The following is an 18,106-nucleotide window of genomic DNA, read 5'->3' on the forward strand; positions in this document are numbered from 1 at the left end:
GAAAATCATACTAAGAAAGAGCCACAAGATCAGCGAAGTAAGACGGAAGGATAGCGAAGGAAGTAACATTGTTGGAGGACTGTTTATGGGCTATTCCACCCTCACACATGCGAAGATCACAGATCCGAAGGAGGCCGAAGATTGCAGTCATACATAGGTGTTCTTGTTTGGGTGGAAATATTCGCTGAAGCAAGCCAAGTAAGATAGAGAAAGAGTCTCTCTCTTGAAGAAACTATTCAAGGAACAAATCTGATCTAGGGTTTCTGTTGTTAAGAAGAGGGACTGCAGACCTTCAAGAAGAGGCCGAAATTCTAAAGGAAGCCGAGAAGAGGAAGAGGAAGAGCAACGTTGATCTAGGGGAGAAGTGGAGACTTGAGACTTGGTCTTGGAAGGGCTCTAGTGTCAAGGGTCTTTGTCATGGTCTTGGTATTCATCAATTGAATGTTCTACAAGAAGAATTTTTTTGGGTTTTCCTCCCAAAGAGTGAGAGGTTTTGGCCCTGGCTGACAGCCTATATACTGTCTCTTGTTTCTTTATTGTTCATGATTTGGTAATTGTCTTGATGAAAAGAACACAACAATAACTCAAGAAGAGGATCGTAATCAAGAAGTAAAAAGACTATCACAAGCAATTATCATAAGTAGAGAAATCACCTAACTGTTGATGCCCTAGATTTCTCAACATAAGTGCCCTAAATTGAGATTACTCCAATAACATCCTTGAGTCAATAGAAAAGGGTGAACAGGAATCATCAAAGGGTAGTTGTGCACAATTAACATTACCCCCATATTTTAGATTGCTCATGTTGCATGCAAATATAGAGTGGGGAAAACTTGAAAAGTCTACCAGCGATATTTTCTGTGGTATGTGTGGGGTTGCAGCTTGCAGATTACATTCAATACCTAGATAGAACATACTAGACTGGACAGTGAATTGCATGATGTTACGTAATCAATTTTAGTTTCACTAAATGAACAAATATCTCAATACAGCCGTTGGGGAAGAGTCAAAATGAAGCGGGCATGCATGCAAATTGGACTTGAACCATTCCTTATCAAACAGCTCTTTTATAATATAGTACCATATAAACAAATCTGCCTCTGGAAATAATGTCAACCATTAGAGTCTCGATGACATAGACCTATTGAAATAAAGTATTATGAAAGTCGGTCAATCATACAGGAATTGGAGAAGCAGGAGTTGGAGAAGGCAATGGTTGAAGTGCCTTAAGAGGATTTGCAATGACACCATCAATAAGGCCATAGTCTTTTGCCTCCTTTGCACTCATAAAGAAGTCCCGATCAGTATCTTCAACAATCTTCTGTATGGACTGCCCTGTGTGGTATGCTAGATAACCATTCAGATTAGCCTTATGATACAATATTTCATTTGCCTGCAACCATAAAGCACCATCTGATCATTACCCACCACTCTGTGAGATGAAAGCGATTGCAAACAAATAAGTTTCCAAATGTCTAAGGTTTTAAAAGAGACTCCAGAAAACGTATGGAACTATCTGACAATTACTACCTGAATTTCAAGGTCTGTCTGTTGACCCTGACCACCTCCAAGAGGTTGATGAATCATAATCCTGGAGTTTGGTAAGCTGTATCTTTTACCTTACCAATTCATAAATCAATTATCAGTTAAAAGACACTAGATAAAAATAACTTGCAGGAAACAAAGGTTGCTGCTCTTTAGCTTTTTCAGGGAAGCAGGCTGAGTCGATCAGTCAAGTACCTTTTGTACCAGAACTGAGTAGAAAAGCGCCCATACTGTTAAGAAAGCAAACATTACTTTGGGTGTCAGTGACAATCACTTCCGATAGCACGTATTACAAGGAATTTTCATCTTCAATGTCTACAAAATACTTTAGGTATGTAAACAGACCTTAAAGAATATATGCTTCTTATGAAGCATGGTCAACTGCAAGAAATAATGAATGTACACATCAAATAACCAGTGAATTAACCAGACAACTGAATGGCAATGAACGTTGCAAGATCAGCGGAATTATTTTTCTCAACAAAATGATTTTAAATTTGAATTGCAAAGCATCTTACTGGATTCTGGAAAGATGGAAACTTATATTTGTTTATAAATAATTACAGTAATTTGTCATTTATCAACAGGCTAGATGACTCTAGTTTTGATTAGAATATTTTGTAACCAACCAGTAACAACCTTTCTATGTGCAATTAAAAGGATCAAACTTAACCTGACATGTGCATTTTCAGCCGACATTTCTATGTCATCATCTGAAGAAAAGCTTCCTTCATATTCAGAAAATAAATTCCAGATGCATTAAATGACAGCAGCAATCCTCACTTTTTTTGCAAAATTAAGCTGACACTCAAAGAAGATACGAGTAAATTCCTCCAAGAGATACCTTTCTAAGTGCTCAAACCCCAGCAGCTTTTTGATTTTATATTTTAATCTTTACTAAATCAAACAGATAGACAATCCCATCAACACCAATGGTAACATATAACAAGAAGGTATAAGCCCTAAACTGAACTAAATTCACATAGGGCCTCTGGGATACCTTTCTAACTGCTCAAACTGCGCCATCTTTTTTATTTTATATTTTAATCTTTACTAAATCAAACAGATAGACAATCCCATCAAAATCAATGGTAACACATTACAAGAAGGTGTAAGCCCTAAACTAAAATAGTAAAATAAATCAACATGGGACCTTTTGGACACTTTCCAGCGGTGAACAGACTAATATAAAACCAACATAGCTTTGGTCTATTATTTAGTATCTTTGCACTGCGATTCAGAGAGAGATGCTTGCGTGTGATTTCAATTATATTAATCATTAAGCATTACTCAAGTAAACTCATAAAGTACTTTAAAAGAATTTACAGGCCTGTGGGTGAGATGGTTCTCCCAGCCTCTCCTGCTCCTCTGGGGCTCCAGAAGGCCATAAGCAATGTTATCGGAACCGAACTTGTGATTGAACCGGGAACCGGTTGGAATTGAACCAAAACCAGTAAAAAAAAGGGCCAAAAAACCGGTTGACCAAAAACACATAAAATACTCAAATTTTAAAGAAAAACATATATATTCATGTGCATCCATATGAATCCAAACCATTTATACACAAATAAACAAAAGTTCTCATTCATATAGCATGTAAGGGTGCACATAACCAAAATAGCACTGAGTGCCAGCCTACTTGCTAGAACAAGGGAAGAGACCAACACGTCAGGTGCTAGATTACTGTAATGGTAAGTTGTAACACTCCTGATAGACATCCTTCACCAAATCCCTGCCCTCATGCAAAAAAATCATCACTAAGAATATAACCTTTCAGTAAATTATCTGCAAATAAATTTTTGGAACAATTGTCACTCTAGACAGCATCATCAGGTTGATATAGGAAGATTCTCCCTGCGGGATGTAAACACCGGCTTTGTTAACGATGCAACCTATTGTCTATGATGCCCTCCTCGATATTCATATGAGAGGCCTCTGATACCATAAAATATCTTGGCATGAACATAAGTATATAACATTCCTCTAGCCAAAGTCCATCTAAGAGGAAGTACCAATTGACCGAAGAGAATTATGAGTCATAATTATCTATGAATGGGCAAGTTACATAAAGGTAGGAATATCCAAGGATATTCTCATTATAAAATCGTTATAGTATTGCTGATGTGATTCACTATATGAGAATATCTAGAAAATTCACATATAAAATACCAACAATAAGCATGAATAAGGATAAAGCCAACATATAAGGCTTAATAAATTGTCACGAATAGGGATGTCAACCATATCCATTCCTATAAGTACCAAGAGCCACAACTCATAACAATACCAGCAAGGTCCACATATAAGAATGCCACGAATAAGCACTGTAAAAGTGCCAAGAGTCTACACATATGAGTTTCCTCAGTTGCCACATATAAAACAAATCAAGAGTTACAATACAAGAGACATTTATGGTAGGAAAATCCTCGTGTATGGGGAACCTCCACTGTCATCGGTCTCTTTTAGTAATCACTAAACCCTCTTATGGTGAAGTTTACAGAACCCATCTTGCACAAAGCTCTACAATGATCCACAAGGCACGATTCTAGATTAAGCTACCTTGGGCAAGACTCTACATTATTCCATCTTCATGGATGATCCACACCAATGGACAGATAATATACCAATAACATGAAGCCTGTGGATCATCCATTATGGAACAAGAGTCTTATATAGCAGCAACAAAAGCCTGACATACCAATAACATGAAGCCTGTGGAAAAGTAACTCCCTTGGAACTGAGTCAATGGCCTTTCCTAAAGTCAACAGAGCAACATAGGACCTTTGAATTTTGAAAAGCGTTGTCTCACCTGCTTGATCATAGCTCAGAGAGTGATTAAATGATGAATGGTTTGGTATTCGCTCTGAAAAACTTGTATCCCTTAGCTCTGTACTTCTTCCTCTCCAAGCGATCAGAAAGCTACATGTTAAGCACCATGGCATAAAGATTGGCAAAGGCATATCCAATTTTCATAGTTTGGTAATTGTTAGGATATTAAGCCTCACCTAATTTGAAGATGGGGTGAATGATATGTTCAACCATAAAGTAGGAAACCCAATGCAAACTTGATTAAAAATATCAGAACTGTAAAATTCTAGGGAGCACTTATCGTGCCTCAGTAATTCTGTCTGAAATCCTTCCTCATTGGCCACTTTGCTGGTGCTCATAATCCAGACTGCTCTCCTAATGCCTTCAAGCAAAGAATAAATGACTGGAGGGTGGGGAGGGGATACAGACTGAAGATCGAACTACTAAATCATAATGAGAGGTGGTATGTAGGAACAAGGACTGTTGATGTCAAAAAGTAGGGTGTATTTCATGGATGATCCACACCAATGGACAGATAATATACCAATAATATGAAGCCTGTGGATCATCCATTATGGAACAAGAGTCTTATATAGCAACAACAAGAGTCTTATATACCAATAACATGAAGCCTGTGGAAAAGTAACTCCTTTGGAACCGAGTCAAAGGCCTTTCTTAAAGTCAACAGAGCAACATAGTGACCTTTGAAAAGCATTGTCTCACCTGGTTGAATAATCAATGGTTTGGTATTTGCTATGAAAACCTTGTTCCCTTAGCTCTGTGGTTCTTCATCTCCAAGTGATCAGAAAGCCACATGTTAAGCACCATGGCATAAATATTGGCAAAGGTGTGTCCAATTTTCATAGTTTGGTAATTGTTAGGATATTAAGCCTCACCTGACTTGAGGATGGGGTGAATGATATGTTTTACCATAATTAAGGAAACCCAATGCCAACATGATTAAAAATATCAGAAATATAAAATTCTAGGGAGCACTTATCGTGCCTCAGTAATTCTGTCTGAAATCCTTCCTCATTGGCCACTTTGCTGGTGCTCATAATCCAAACTGCTCTCTTAATGTCTTCAAGCAAAGAATCAGTGACTGGAGGGTGGAGAGGGGATATAGACTGAAGATAAACCACTAAATGATAAAGAGAGGTGGTATGTAGGATCAAGGCCTGTTGATCAAAAAGCAGGGTGTATTTCATGTATGATCCACACCAATGGACAGATAATATACCAATAACATGAAGCCTGTGGATCATCCATTATGGAACAAGAGTCTTATATAGCAGCAACAAGAGTCTTACATACCAATAACATGAAGCCTGCGGAAAAGTAACTCCCTTGGAACTGAATCAAAGGCCATTCCTAAAGTCAACATAGCAACATAGTGACCTTTGAAAAGCATTGTCTCACCTGCTTGATCATAGCTCAGAAAGTGAATAAATGATCAATGGTTTGGTATTGGCTATGAAAACCTTGTATCCCTTAGCTCTGTGGTTCTTCCTCTCCAAGTGATCAGAACCACATGTTAAGCACCATGGCATAAAGATTGGCAAAGGTCTGTCCAATTTTCATAGTTTAGTAATTGTTAGGATATCAAGTCTCACCCTAAGTCACCTGACACGGGGACACGGGGCACGCAAGACACGAGGATTCGAGTGTCCGACCCCCCAGAACAAGACACGTTAAGACACGTCATATATATATATATATATATATATTAAAAATTAGATATTTCTTACACAAATTCTCATTCATGATACAAATTCAAACATAGATCTAGATTCTACATTGTAAATTTAAAATTTGTAAGTTTTACAAAGTAACATTATGCATACAAATACAATTGTGACAGATTCATCAATGATCCAATAGGAGAAAGACAAGAAACTGCAGTTTTCTCATTAAGTCATCAAAATCAAAATGTGTTACATAGGTAGTAGCAATGCCAATGGCAAATAGAAATAGCAAATACAAAACAACTACAAGCCTCAAGGCAGTAGGTAGCTCATGAGTCATCAATCATCATCATCAAAATCAGCATCACTGTCATCATCATGGTCACCACTGCTCTCCTTTGTTGCATCCTATTCCTTTACATCCAATGTCATCTTTGCCCCTGCTAGTGTGGTGGATGACCCCTCAACAGTATCACCATCATCAAAAGTGACAGGCTCTAGCACTGGCTCATTCAGATCCAAGTTGGCCAATGCCAACTCAGCACTATTGTCCGAACCCATATCATCAGAAAAGACATCCTACATCTTTGTCTTTCCCTTCAACCACTCATCTCTCTACCTATAAATAAGACGAAGGTTGGTGTGCACATACACCATTGTCTCTGCCCTAGACTGCTCAAGCCTGCTCTTCTTGACACTATACAAATTCCCATATGTGCTCCAATTCCTCTCGCAGTAAGAGGATGAAGTCAGCTGAGAGATGAGCCTCATGGCTAACTGTTGTAGAGGAGGGCTTGTTGCCCCATGAGTTGCCAACCAACAATAGGGCTTCTTAGCCCCCTAACTCTAATCACATCATAACCTGCAAATCAACCAGTGCCAATGGAAAACTCTGCAAAGGCATCCTCCACCTCATCAAAGGATGCTCTATCCTGAAAAATCCACCTCAATGCATCTTTCCTCCCCTGTGAAATTTCACCATCCATGTGAGGAAGGAATCTACAGGAAGGTCCACCATTTAACCACTCATGGTTGTAGTATTTTGGGTTCAATGAGTGAGCCGAAAAATGCAAAGGTGTGCAATTATTGTCCCATCTACTAACAAGAATATCCTGTATGGTGGTGAAGAAGGCCTCTGATGATGTTTCATACTCAGGGCACTCACTTTGTAAGATAATGGTCCTCACTGACTCAACCATGGAATCCCATCCCTCATAAACCTCTCCTAGGATGGGTGGGTCTGGATCTACAAATCGTAGCAAAACAACGATAGGGTCCACGACCTTAATAAGCGTATCTACCTCCTCCCACCAAGCATCATCTAACATTGTGTCCTTAACTCTTTTTGAGGCTGCTTGATCTGTCTTCCTCCAAAAAGACCAAAACTCTAAAATAACCATGGCTCCAAGAGCGGTCTTGACCTCCCTCAACCTCTTCAACATGATGAAGGAAGACGCAAACTTTGTATCTGCAATCTTCAACAATGATAGATTGGTGTACTCCTTGTAGACTGTGAGGGCATTTGTATGATTTTGTATAAAGTTGTGGATATGACGTGCATCCTCAATAATACTTCCAATCCAAAACACATCAAAAGCAATAAATTTATGTGCAAAATTCAAGGAATGGACAATGCAAGGTGCCCAAAATACTTGTGGATATTTAGCTTCCACAATCATGCCAACAACCTTGCAAACAGGGGCATTATCTGTAATGATTTGCACACAAGAATCAACCCCTACATCTTCAGTAACTTTAATGAACAACTCACCCATATATTGTGCATCCTTGTATTGCCCAAGTACATCCACTCATTCCAATAAAACTGGACCATTCAAGGAAGACACTATAAAGTTGATGAGTGCGTGGTGTGCTAGATCTGTCCATCCATCAGAAACAATATTGTTGGAAAATGTAACTAGGTTTGGTCTTCATTAATGTATTTGAGTCTTCATAAAATGTACTTGTCAAAAGAATAAAGAAAATATTTTTTATTATTATATCAATGACTTATTAAAGCATGGGTTTCATGCTTGGGTCATCATTATATTAGTCAAAGTCCCCATTATGGACTCCTAGGATTAATATTGAGTTTATAGAGTCATTGTGCATTCAAAGAGACCCTTCTTGGGCTTTTGAATCATGTAAAAAGGTTTACTAATGAGTCAAATATAACTTATGTAACCTCCACACCAAGTCAGCCTAGAAGAGATCAAGTCGGCCTATGGACACCAATTCGACCTCACTTGGAGCCTATAAATAAAAGGAAGTCGAATTCATTGGAGCATCTCTTCTCAAGATAGTTCGATATCCCTAAGGAAGATGGAGACGTGCAAAGTGGGTATAAGGAAGTGCAAGTTGGGTCAAGTCTAAGTTGAAGAAGAAAATTGAAATTTTGGAGCCTCTCTCTTTGTCTCGTGCCCTAGTTTGGGAGATCGAAGTCTTCCAAGTTTTGTTGTTGCATAATGTCGGAAGTTGCTGCATAGTCGAAGTTGTTGGGAAGGAAGTGTTGCTGGAAAGAGGTCGAAGATCTGGGAGGCTGACTTGGTGTGGAGGGAAGGTTTGGTCTTTGTCTAGGGTGAAGAGTCTCAAAGAATACTATTGAAAGGAAGAGAAATTTTGACTGGGTTTTCCCCTCGAGGGGGGTTTTTCCCTGGCATAGTGCCTACACCTTGTGTCTCTTGTTTTGTGATCTTCATACACACATAATATGATAATTGCTTGATGAAAGATAAGATAATAAAGAAGTAAAAGAAGCCAACATAACTTGCAAGTAATTATCAAATAAGGAGAATCAAACCCTAATCTCTTTGCATTGATTTTCCAAAATGGTATCAGAGCTAAGGTCAGGAAAAGTTGAAGATCACTTTGTTGGCATGGATTCTTCGTCTTAATGAACTACATAAGAATAGGTATCAACATTGTTGGAAGCTGGATCAAGAAGGTCGTCCATTACTTATTCAACAAGGTCAAAAGTCAAGGATCCTTGGTTGCTCTTACAGGTTCTCTTAATGATGACAATGCATGGATCATTGATAGTGGAGCATCAAGACACATGACAGGAGAAAGTAAACAACTTCATACACTATCAAAGGAGCCATCTTCTCATGCAGTGGAATTGGGTGACAACAAAAGCTATGTTGTTAGAGGCTTGGGATCAACATCAATGAAGCTAGAATATGGAAAGAAGTTGCACCTCAACAACATTCTATATGTTCCAGGTTTGAAAAAGAATTTGCTTTCTATTTCTCGTTTATAAGATAAAGGGGAAAGAGTTGCTTTTGTTGATGGAAATGTATTGGTTCAGGGAAAAGACTCTAGCATTGATAAAGTTAGGGTTATTGGAGTTCATGAAGGAAGCATGTATAAAGTCATTACACCACCTCCTCAAGCTTTGGTTCATGTGGAAATCAATCCCATTGAGCTATGGCATAGGAGGTATGGTCATCTACATTATAAGGTCATCCCTACTCTTAGTCAATTGGTTCATGGAATCTGAAGCAGAAAATTTCTGATACGCAGAATAGATATATAAATATTTTATTAAAAATATGAATAGATAGGTGATGATTGATTACAATGGGGTTTCTGGCTTATATACCGCCATGGCACCCTTTGGGAAAGGGCATGATCTTATGATCGTGCCCTTTCGTCTAACTAAACCTAAAATTAACTAATTTTTTACATAACATTGCCTTCCTCTCGAAAGAATGCTTTGTCCTCAAAGCATACGCAACGACGGATGTTGTTGACAAAATGCTTCATTCTCCCAAGAAGCGTCTTCTTCGGTAAGTCCTTCCACTTGATTATATATTCCAAGATGATCAAGGTCCCACACTTTAAAAGGTCTTGGATTAATCTCTCAATTTCCGTTTTTTGGTGATGTGAATATCAGTATGGCTTGATGTTGACGGGGTCTGATCTTGCCTTGACTTCTATTGTATGCTCAATTTCCCTATTAGGCGACATCTTCATAGGTAGGTCTTGAAATACTTTTTCATGCTTCCGAATCAGATCTTGTATCTCTGGTGACTCTTCTCTGGTCATATTTGCAGATAACATTTCTAATTGGTGACATTGTATTGCATAAGCAGGTGCTCTTCTTCGACTCAGCTTCATCATTTGAGATGATGATACAACTTGATTTTCTGGTGCTGGGAATCCGTGTAGCTTGTACTTCTGACCTCCCCATTTGAATTTTATAAATTGTACTTGATGGTTGGCGGCATAAGTACCTAAAGTTCGTAACCATTGGATACCTAAGACTACATCTACTCATCCTAACGGTACTGTGAAGAATGGAGACTCTAGATTAAAGTCTTGAATCTGCAAATTGACCTTATGGCATTTCCCTACCTTTTCAATCTTCTTACAATTAGCTACCATCACTTTCATGTTTGGTAAGGGAAATGAAAAGATATTGAGTCTCTTTGCCACGGTTGCATCTAAAAAGTTGTGTGTGCTTCCAGAGTCGATGAGAACCACTACGTTGTTCTTCTTTATGTGTCCTTTTAACTTTAAAGTCTGATGTTGTGATATACCTGTCATAGCTGATAATGACACTTGCGGAATACTTCCGTCATCTAATTCTGGTGAGAATTTTGGGGCGTCTTCTGTGTCTTCTATGTCATAATCTTCACTGTTTGAATCATTGGTTGCTTCAAAATTATATAGGTTCTTTGGTTCTTTTCCTTTAGCACATCTATGTTTGGGGTCCCATTTCTCACCACAGCGTTTACATTTACCCTCTTTTATCCTTTGCATTTCCACATTAGATTTTTCATCTTCACGACGATGCGGTGGAACGTATCTTGTATTATTTGAGTCCACATACTGGGGTATCCTTCGTCTTGCATAAGTTTTTTCTGCTTTTGACCAAAATATTGGTTCGGATTTCTTTTCGGTTGTTTTTGCTTTTCGTCTTGCTACTTCTATAGATGTAATGTCATGCATCTCAAGTTCTGCTTGTAAATGGGTTTTGAGTCCCAAGATGTATGACTGAATTAGACGAGATTCTGATAACCCAGGTACTCGTGTTACTAAGGTCTCCCATTCTTGAGTGTATTCATCCACACTTCCTTTTTGTCATAACTTGATGAGTTTTGAAAAGAACTCTTTTTCTCTTACACCTTGGAATCTTTTAAAGAATGCATCTTTAAATTTTCTCCAACTAATGACGTGTGTTGTTTTTTTCCACCACATATACCAGTTATATGCTTCTCCCTCCATTTTCATGGATGCATGCATGAGCTTTTCGTCATCGTCATTGATGTCATATATCTCAAAGTATTCTTCTGCTTTATTTATCCATGCAACATTGTTTTTTTCGTTTCCATCGAATTTAGGCATCTCGACTTTTGCCCTTCGTTGGTATGTTGCTAATGGTTGAGCGAAAAAAGGGTGTTGATTGGTAAAGTTATCCCAGAGTTGCTTGTTTGTAAAGGCTGTGTTACTCGCTTCTTGGTGGGGTGTCGCTGATTTTTTTGTAGATTCAACCTTTTCATGAGAGTCTGTTGACTTTGTTGAATCTGACGAGATGTGTTCTTGATTCTCTCCACCTTCTTTTAGTAGTTGTTCAGGTGTACAATTCGACCTTTTACACAGAGTTTTCAGCATTGTTAAGACCTCTCTGATGCCTGCTTCTGTCTGAACATGGTAATTTTCCATCTTTATTTCTATTCGATTTGTCGTATCGTGAAGATTTTTTATTTCATCAGCTTGCTCCCCAAGCTTGATTTGGAATTCATTTAATCTTTTATTTACCTCATCGTGGTTGCTATTTATCTTATGCTCTGCATCCTACAATTTTTTTTGGAAATCCGCCATTGTCATTGTCGACATTGAGCGAGTTTGCGGGGGCGTGTATTTATTTGCCAGTGAAAATATTTTTCCTCCCTCTTTCTTTTTTTTTTAATTAGCTAAAATAAATTTTATACATAATTAAAATAAATTTAATTAATTAAATTAACATATACATATATAATTTTAATTAATTAAATTAACTATTTATATATATAAAACTTATAACTAAATTAAATTATGTATTATATATAACATATATATATAATTATATTATTTATTATATATATATATATATATATATATTTATATGTATATTTTTGATGTTAATATTATATATATATATATATAATATACGTCACGTTATATCTATTTCAAGTCTTTGCCGACCGTCACGTCCGCCTGTGGGGTCACCTCCGGCAGCAAATGACACTTACAGCAGACCGATTAATATAATCGTGGTGGCAGAGCTCCCACAGAGGTTATTCCACGCAGCTACAGGTCACCCTCGCTGAATCACTGCAGAGATTTATTCCGCGCAGCCGCGGGTTCACCACACGGAACCACCGCAGCTGGTTTGTATGAGGTTTTGGTCACCCGGAAACCAAGTGTGAGCCGCAGAACTGAGACCGTGTACGAAAAGAATGACAAACAGCGGAAGTTTGAATAGGAATGAAGACAGGGACGTGGGTACGGGCAACGTTGGGGTGGACGGGTTTGTGTGGAGAATTGTATGGCGGAAGAAAAATTGGCGTGAACTGCAGAGATGGACTATAAGCACAGCAGAAGTGGGGGATAACTAACCCGCTCTAATACCAATGAAGCAGAAAATTTCTGATACGCAGAATAGATATATAAATATTTTATTAAAAAGATGAATAGATAGATGATGATTGATTACAATGGGGTTTCTGGCTTATATACCGCCATGGCACCCTTTGGGAAAGGGCATGATCTTATGATCGTGCCCTTTCATCTAACTAAACCTAAAATTAAACAATAAACCTAAAATTAACTAATTTTTTACATAACAGAATCCCCAATATGAAGTTAGATCATGAAGGTGTGTGCAAGGGATGCTCTTTGGGAAAACATATAAGAAAGCCATTTCTGAATAGTGAAACTAGGTCTACAGAATATTAGCCTCATCCATTTTGATGTTTGTGGGACCATGTCTGACAAATCACTTGGAGGTCATCTCTATTATGTAACATTCATTGATAACCATTCTGGAAAGACATGGCTCTACCTTCTCAAAACAAAAGATGAAGTATTTGATAAGTTCAAGGAGTTTAGGTCCGAAGTGGAAACACTAACCGAAAGAAAGATAAAAACTCTAAGGTCTGACAATGGTGGCGAATACACTTCTAAGGAATTGATTGCATATTGTAAGGAAGCGGGTATGAAGAGGGGGCTCATTGTTCCCTATTATCCTAAACAAAATGAATTAGCCGAAAGGAAGAATAGGTCAATTGAAGAAGGCATTCGAACTATGCTCCTTGATCAAGACCTACCAAAATTCTTATGGGGAGAAGCAGCAATGACAGTCATGTACATTCAAAATAGAAGTCCTCATAAAGTCTTAATAATACAACACCCGAAGAAGTATTCACAGGAAAGAATTTGAGTGTGGATCACCTCTGAATCTTTGGAAGTCCAACATACATCCATGTTCCAAAGGACAAGCGAAAGAAGTTGGACTCTACAAGTATCAAGGGAATATTCGTTGGATATAGTCTCTCCTCAAAAGCATATAGAATCTACATTAAGGAAGGAAGACATATTGAAGTAAGCAGGGATGTCATATTTGATGAAAATCAAGCATACAAGAAATCAAAGGATATTCCTATTGATTCTGATGACGAAGAAGTTCCCATATTTGAAGAAGAAGAAGTTCATCATGAAAACCCTACTACAAATCAAGAAGAAGAAGAAGGACCAAGTGAGCCTATTCAATCGGTGGTCATCCCAACCACAAGGAAAAAACCAAATTAGTTAAAAGCTACATTAGAAGATGTTGAAGGACATGAAGTTGCGAAAGGAACCTTCAAGGAAAGTACGAAACTAACAGGATATTATGGTTATGCCACAAACATGACAACGTTAATTGAAGCCAAACCATCTACATTCAAGGAAGCTGCTCATCAAGAGTTTTGGAAGAAAGCAATGCAGGAAGAATTTCAATCCATCATGAAGAATGAGGTTTGCGAAAGCATTCCAAGACCTAGTGACAAATCAGTTGTCACCTCCAAATAGATCTATAAGATTAAACATGCTATTGATGGAAGTATAGACAAGTACAAAGCAAGATTCATTGCAAGGGGTTTCTCTCAAAAGGAAGGCATTGATTATGAAGAAACCTTCTCCGCACAGCACGGTACGCTACCATTAGATCTTTGGTTTCATTGGTTGCTACAATGGGTTGGAATATCCATCAAATGGATGTGAAGATCACATTTCTAAATGGGACCATTGATTAGGAAGTGTATATCGAACAACCCGAAGGTTTTGAAGTTAATAGCACGGACTCTCAAGTTTGTAGACCTAAGAAGGCCCTATATGGTTTGAAGCAAGCACCTAGGGCATGGTATACAATGATGGATGCATATCTAATTAGAATTGGGTCCGTGAAGGGTTTTGTTGATCTGAATCTCTACAGCAAGGTCGTGAATAATGAGCCCATCGTTATTCTACTATATGTGGATGATTTATTCATCACAGGTGTGGAACAAAGAATTCAAGAATGCAAGAAGATGTTGGCAACTGAATTTGAAATGAAAGATCTAGGACTGATGCACTATTACCTGGGTCTAGAAGTATGGCATAGACCTAGGGAGATATATTTGGGGCAAGGAAAGTACATCATCAAGTTGTTGCAGAAATTCGGGACGATGGATTACAAGTCAATGACTACTCCTATGATCACCAATCTCAAGAAATTGAGGGATTCTGGCTCTAGTCTCATGGATCCTACCTCCTATCGACAATTGGCGGGTTCCCTAATGTATCTAGTAAATACTAGGCCAGATATATGTTTTGTAGTAAACATTCTTAGTCAGTTTCAATTGGATCCTCGTCATGATCACTAGATAGTTGCCAAGCATGTATTGAGGTATCTTCATGGCACTATACATCGCTGCCTAAAGTATGATAGTAAGGAAGTCAAGCTAATTGGCTTCACATATTTTGATTGGGCTAGCAATGAGACAGATGGAAGGAGCACTACCAGAGGATGTTTTAAGTTTGGGAGTTGTTATGATCTCATGGATGAGAAGGAAGCAAGGTCTTGTTGCTTTAAGTAGTGTTGAGGCAGAATATGTGGCTACATGTGAAGTAGGGAAGGAGGTTGTTTGGTTACGGAAGCTTCTAATAGATTTGTTCAAGAAGTCTTTGGATCCTACTGTGATTAATTGTGACAATCAAAGTTGTATCAAGATATCTGGAGATTTCGTGTTTCATGCTAGAACGAAACATATCAACAATAAGTTCCACTTTACTAGGAACCTGATGCAAAATGGGATCGTGAAGTTGGAGTATGTCTCGACAGATGAACAGGTAGTGGACATACTAGCAAAAGCTCTTCCTAATAAGAAGTTTGAATATCTAAAAAACCTGCTTGGTTTAGTAGATATTGTTGATTGTATTGATGATAAGAAATTGGAAGAGATTTGTTGAGGATTTGCGAGTGAAGCATTCCCTAGGAAGACATATGGTCGGCACTTTGTGTTGATGTCTAGGTCCCAAAGTAGGGAAGGTGGCATGGGTCATAGAGCTCTGACCATGGCTACGCACCTAAGTCCCTGGGTTGGTGGTTAGAAAGTAAGCTCGATCGTACCTAGAGGTGTTAAAAGCTTGAGTCCACCTTATTCCCACTTAGATAGATTGCCCTAGTCAGGAATCTAGTCCATGGCATTGCAGTGCCTAAAGTTCTTCATTGTTCATATAGTTTGAGATCTTCCATTGTATTTGTATATTATGAATACCTCCCTAGTTAAGAGGGAGTGTTGGAAAATGTAACTAGGTTTGGTCTTCATTAATGTATTTGAGTCATCATAAAATGTACTTGTCAAAAGAATAAAGAAAAGATTTTTTATTATTGTATCAATGACTTATTAAAGCATGGGTTTCATGCTTGGGTCATCATTATATTAGTCAAAGTCCCCATTGTGGACTCCTAGGATTAATATTGAGTTTATAGAGTCATTGTACATTCAAAGAGACCCTTCTTGGGCTTTTGAATCATGTAAAAAGGTTTACTATTGAGTCAAATATAATTTATGTAACCTCCACACCAAGTCGGCCTAGAAGAGATCAAGTCAGCCTAAGGACACCAATTTGACCTCACTTGAAGCCTATAAATAGAAGGAGGTCGAATTCATTTGAAGCATCTCTTCTCAAGCTAGTTTGATATCCCTAAGGAAGCTGAGAAGTGCGAAGTGGGTCTAAGGAAGCAAAAGGAAGTGCGAGTTGGGTCAAGTCTAAGGAGAAGAAGAAAATCAAAATTTTGGAGCCTCTCTCTCTCTGTTTCGTGCCCTAGTTTGGGAGATCAAAGTCTTCCAACTTTTGTTGTTGCCTAATGCCGGAAGTTGTTGCATAGTCAAAGTTGTTGGGAAGGAAGTGTTGTTGAAAAGGGGTCGAAGATCTCGCTGGCTGACTTGGTGTGGAGGGAAGGTTTGCTCTTTGTCTAGGGTGAAAGTCTCAAAGAATACTATTGAAAGGAAGAGAAATTTTGACAGGGTTTTCCCCTCGAGGGGGGTTTTGCCCTGGCATAGTGCCTACATCTTGTGTCTCTTGTTTTGTAATCTTCATACACACATAATATGGTAATTGCTTTATGAAAGATAAGATAATAAAAAAGTAAAAGAAGCCAACATAACTCACAAGTAATTATCAAGTAAGGAGAATCAAACCCTAATCTAACAATGATTTTCCAACAAATACTAACCCCAGATGTTTCCCATGATGATTTAATAGGCTCAAGCATTTTGTCCACCTCTTTCTTTGCCTTAATCAACAAAGTGGTTCTAAGCTTCTCTGACCCAAGAGGCACATACCCTGATGGAGCCCCTTAAGTTAGAGCTCGGCACATTTCAATAAATAAAGGTGAGCGTGCACCATTAAAGGATATGAAGTTCTGATAGAAAAAAAAATGCAATGGTGAGATCAAGCTCTTCCCATTTCTCTTTCTAAAAAATCTTGTCCATTGGACCAAGTACCACTACCTTTCTTTTTACTGCTTGTCCTCCACCAAAACTCTCAAATAAAAATTTGTTGTTGTTTTTCCTCAAGAATGGAAGGGGATCATCATTCTTGTTTTTTTAGATGTTGTAGCCACCTTTGCCACACCAACATTGGCCTCTTTTTCCATATATTTCCTCTTAGCTAACAACATCTATGTACATGCTCCAATTCCACAACCTAGTAAAGCCAATAAATGAGCTTTCACATGGTAATAACTTATAAGTGCTCATGAAATGATTGTTGCAATAGTTGCATTTCCAAGCAACATTGCCTTACCCCTTCAACATTTTGCCTGGCCTTTGCTCTCTTGTGACATACATCCACAAGGGATATTTGTTTTCTTGAGCCTATTGTGTTTCTAAATTAATTTTTCCCTCAACATTTGAAGCCATTGTTGAAGTGCCACTTCCAATAGAGGGAACACTTGCAAACCCCTAATGAAATTGGAACAGGAAGGGCATCTCCAATGCAGGCATTCTTCCCCTTTCTTTGCCCCTTCTTTGCTGCCCTTGATTGAGCCACAAACGTTGTAAAAAAATAAAGAAAAAATGCACAACTTGTAAAAAAAAAAAAGAAAAATGGCACAAACTTGTAAAAAAATGCACATGCAAATTGTTGTAATAAAAATGCAAAAAAAATAGAAGCAAAATGCACTTACATGTTGCTTAAATTGCCTCCAAAATGCTCCCAAACCCTTTGCTAGTCGCTCCCACACACCCACAGCAAGAGAGATGAAGAATAGTGAGGGAGAAATGACCCAAAATCGGGCTTTATGGGCCACACGGCACACAATTCCAGGGGACACGTGTCCCGAAATCGGGACAGGCTAGGCACATTCCTCGAACACTCCTGGACAAGCGTGGGACATGCTCAGACACATTCAGAGGACACGTGTCCCACCGAATCGTGTCTGATTCGTCGGATTCCGACACGTCAAGGGTTTTCAATGAATCCAATTTCTTAGGTCTCACCTGATTTGAAGATGGGGTGGATGATATGTTCGACCATAAAGATGGAAACCCAATGCA

The 18,106-nt window shown here is 38.4% G+C and overlaps 1 protein-coding gene across 2 annotated transcripts in view; it reads right to left on the reverse strand.

Annotated features, from left to right (window-relative positions):
- Positions 1–943: 943 nt before the first annotated feature.
- The window catches only part of CLPP5 (nuclear encoded CLP protease 5), a 112,079-nt gene continuing 94,916 nt past the window's right edge, over positions 944–18,106 (reverse strand). For both annotated transcript variants that reach the window (XM_089439960.1, XM_089439959.1), the window contains exons 7-9: positions 1,741–1,775; positions 1,531–1,619; positions 944–1,393 (exon numbers count right to left, since the gene is read on the reverse strand). In XM_089439960.1, coding sequence (XP_089296086.1) covers positions 1,175–1,393; positions 1,531–1,619; positions 1,741–1,775 — 343 coding nt within the window. In that variant the 3' untranslated portion in view covers positions 944–1,174. The remainder of the gene's footprint in view (positions 1,394–1,530; positions 1,620–1,740; positions 1,776–18,106) is intronic.

Source organism: Pinus tabuliformis, chromosome 9, assembly GCF_031772625.1.
Source record: "Pinus tabuliformis cultivar Carrire ecotype Pingquan chromosome 9, CPIR1, whole genome shotgun sequence".
Classification (NCBI taxonomy): domain Eukaryota; kingdom Viridiplantae; phylum Streptophyta; class Pinopsida; order Pinales; family Pinaceae; genus Pinus; species Pinus tabuliformis.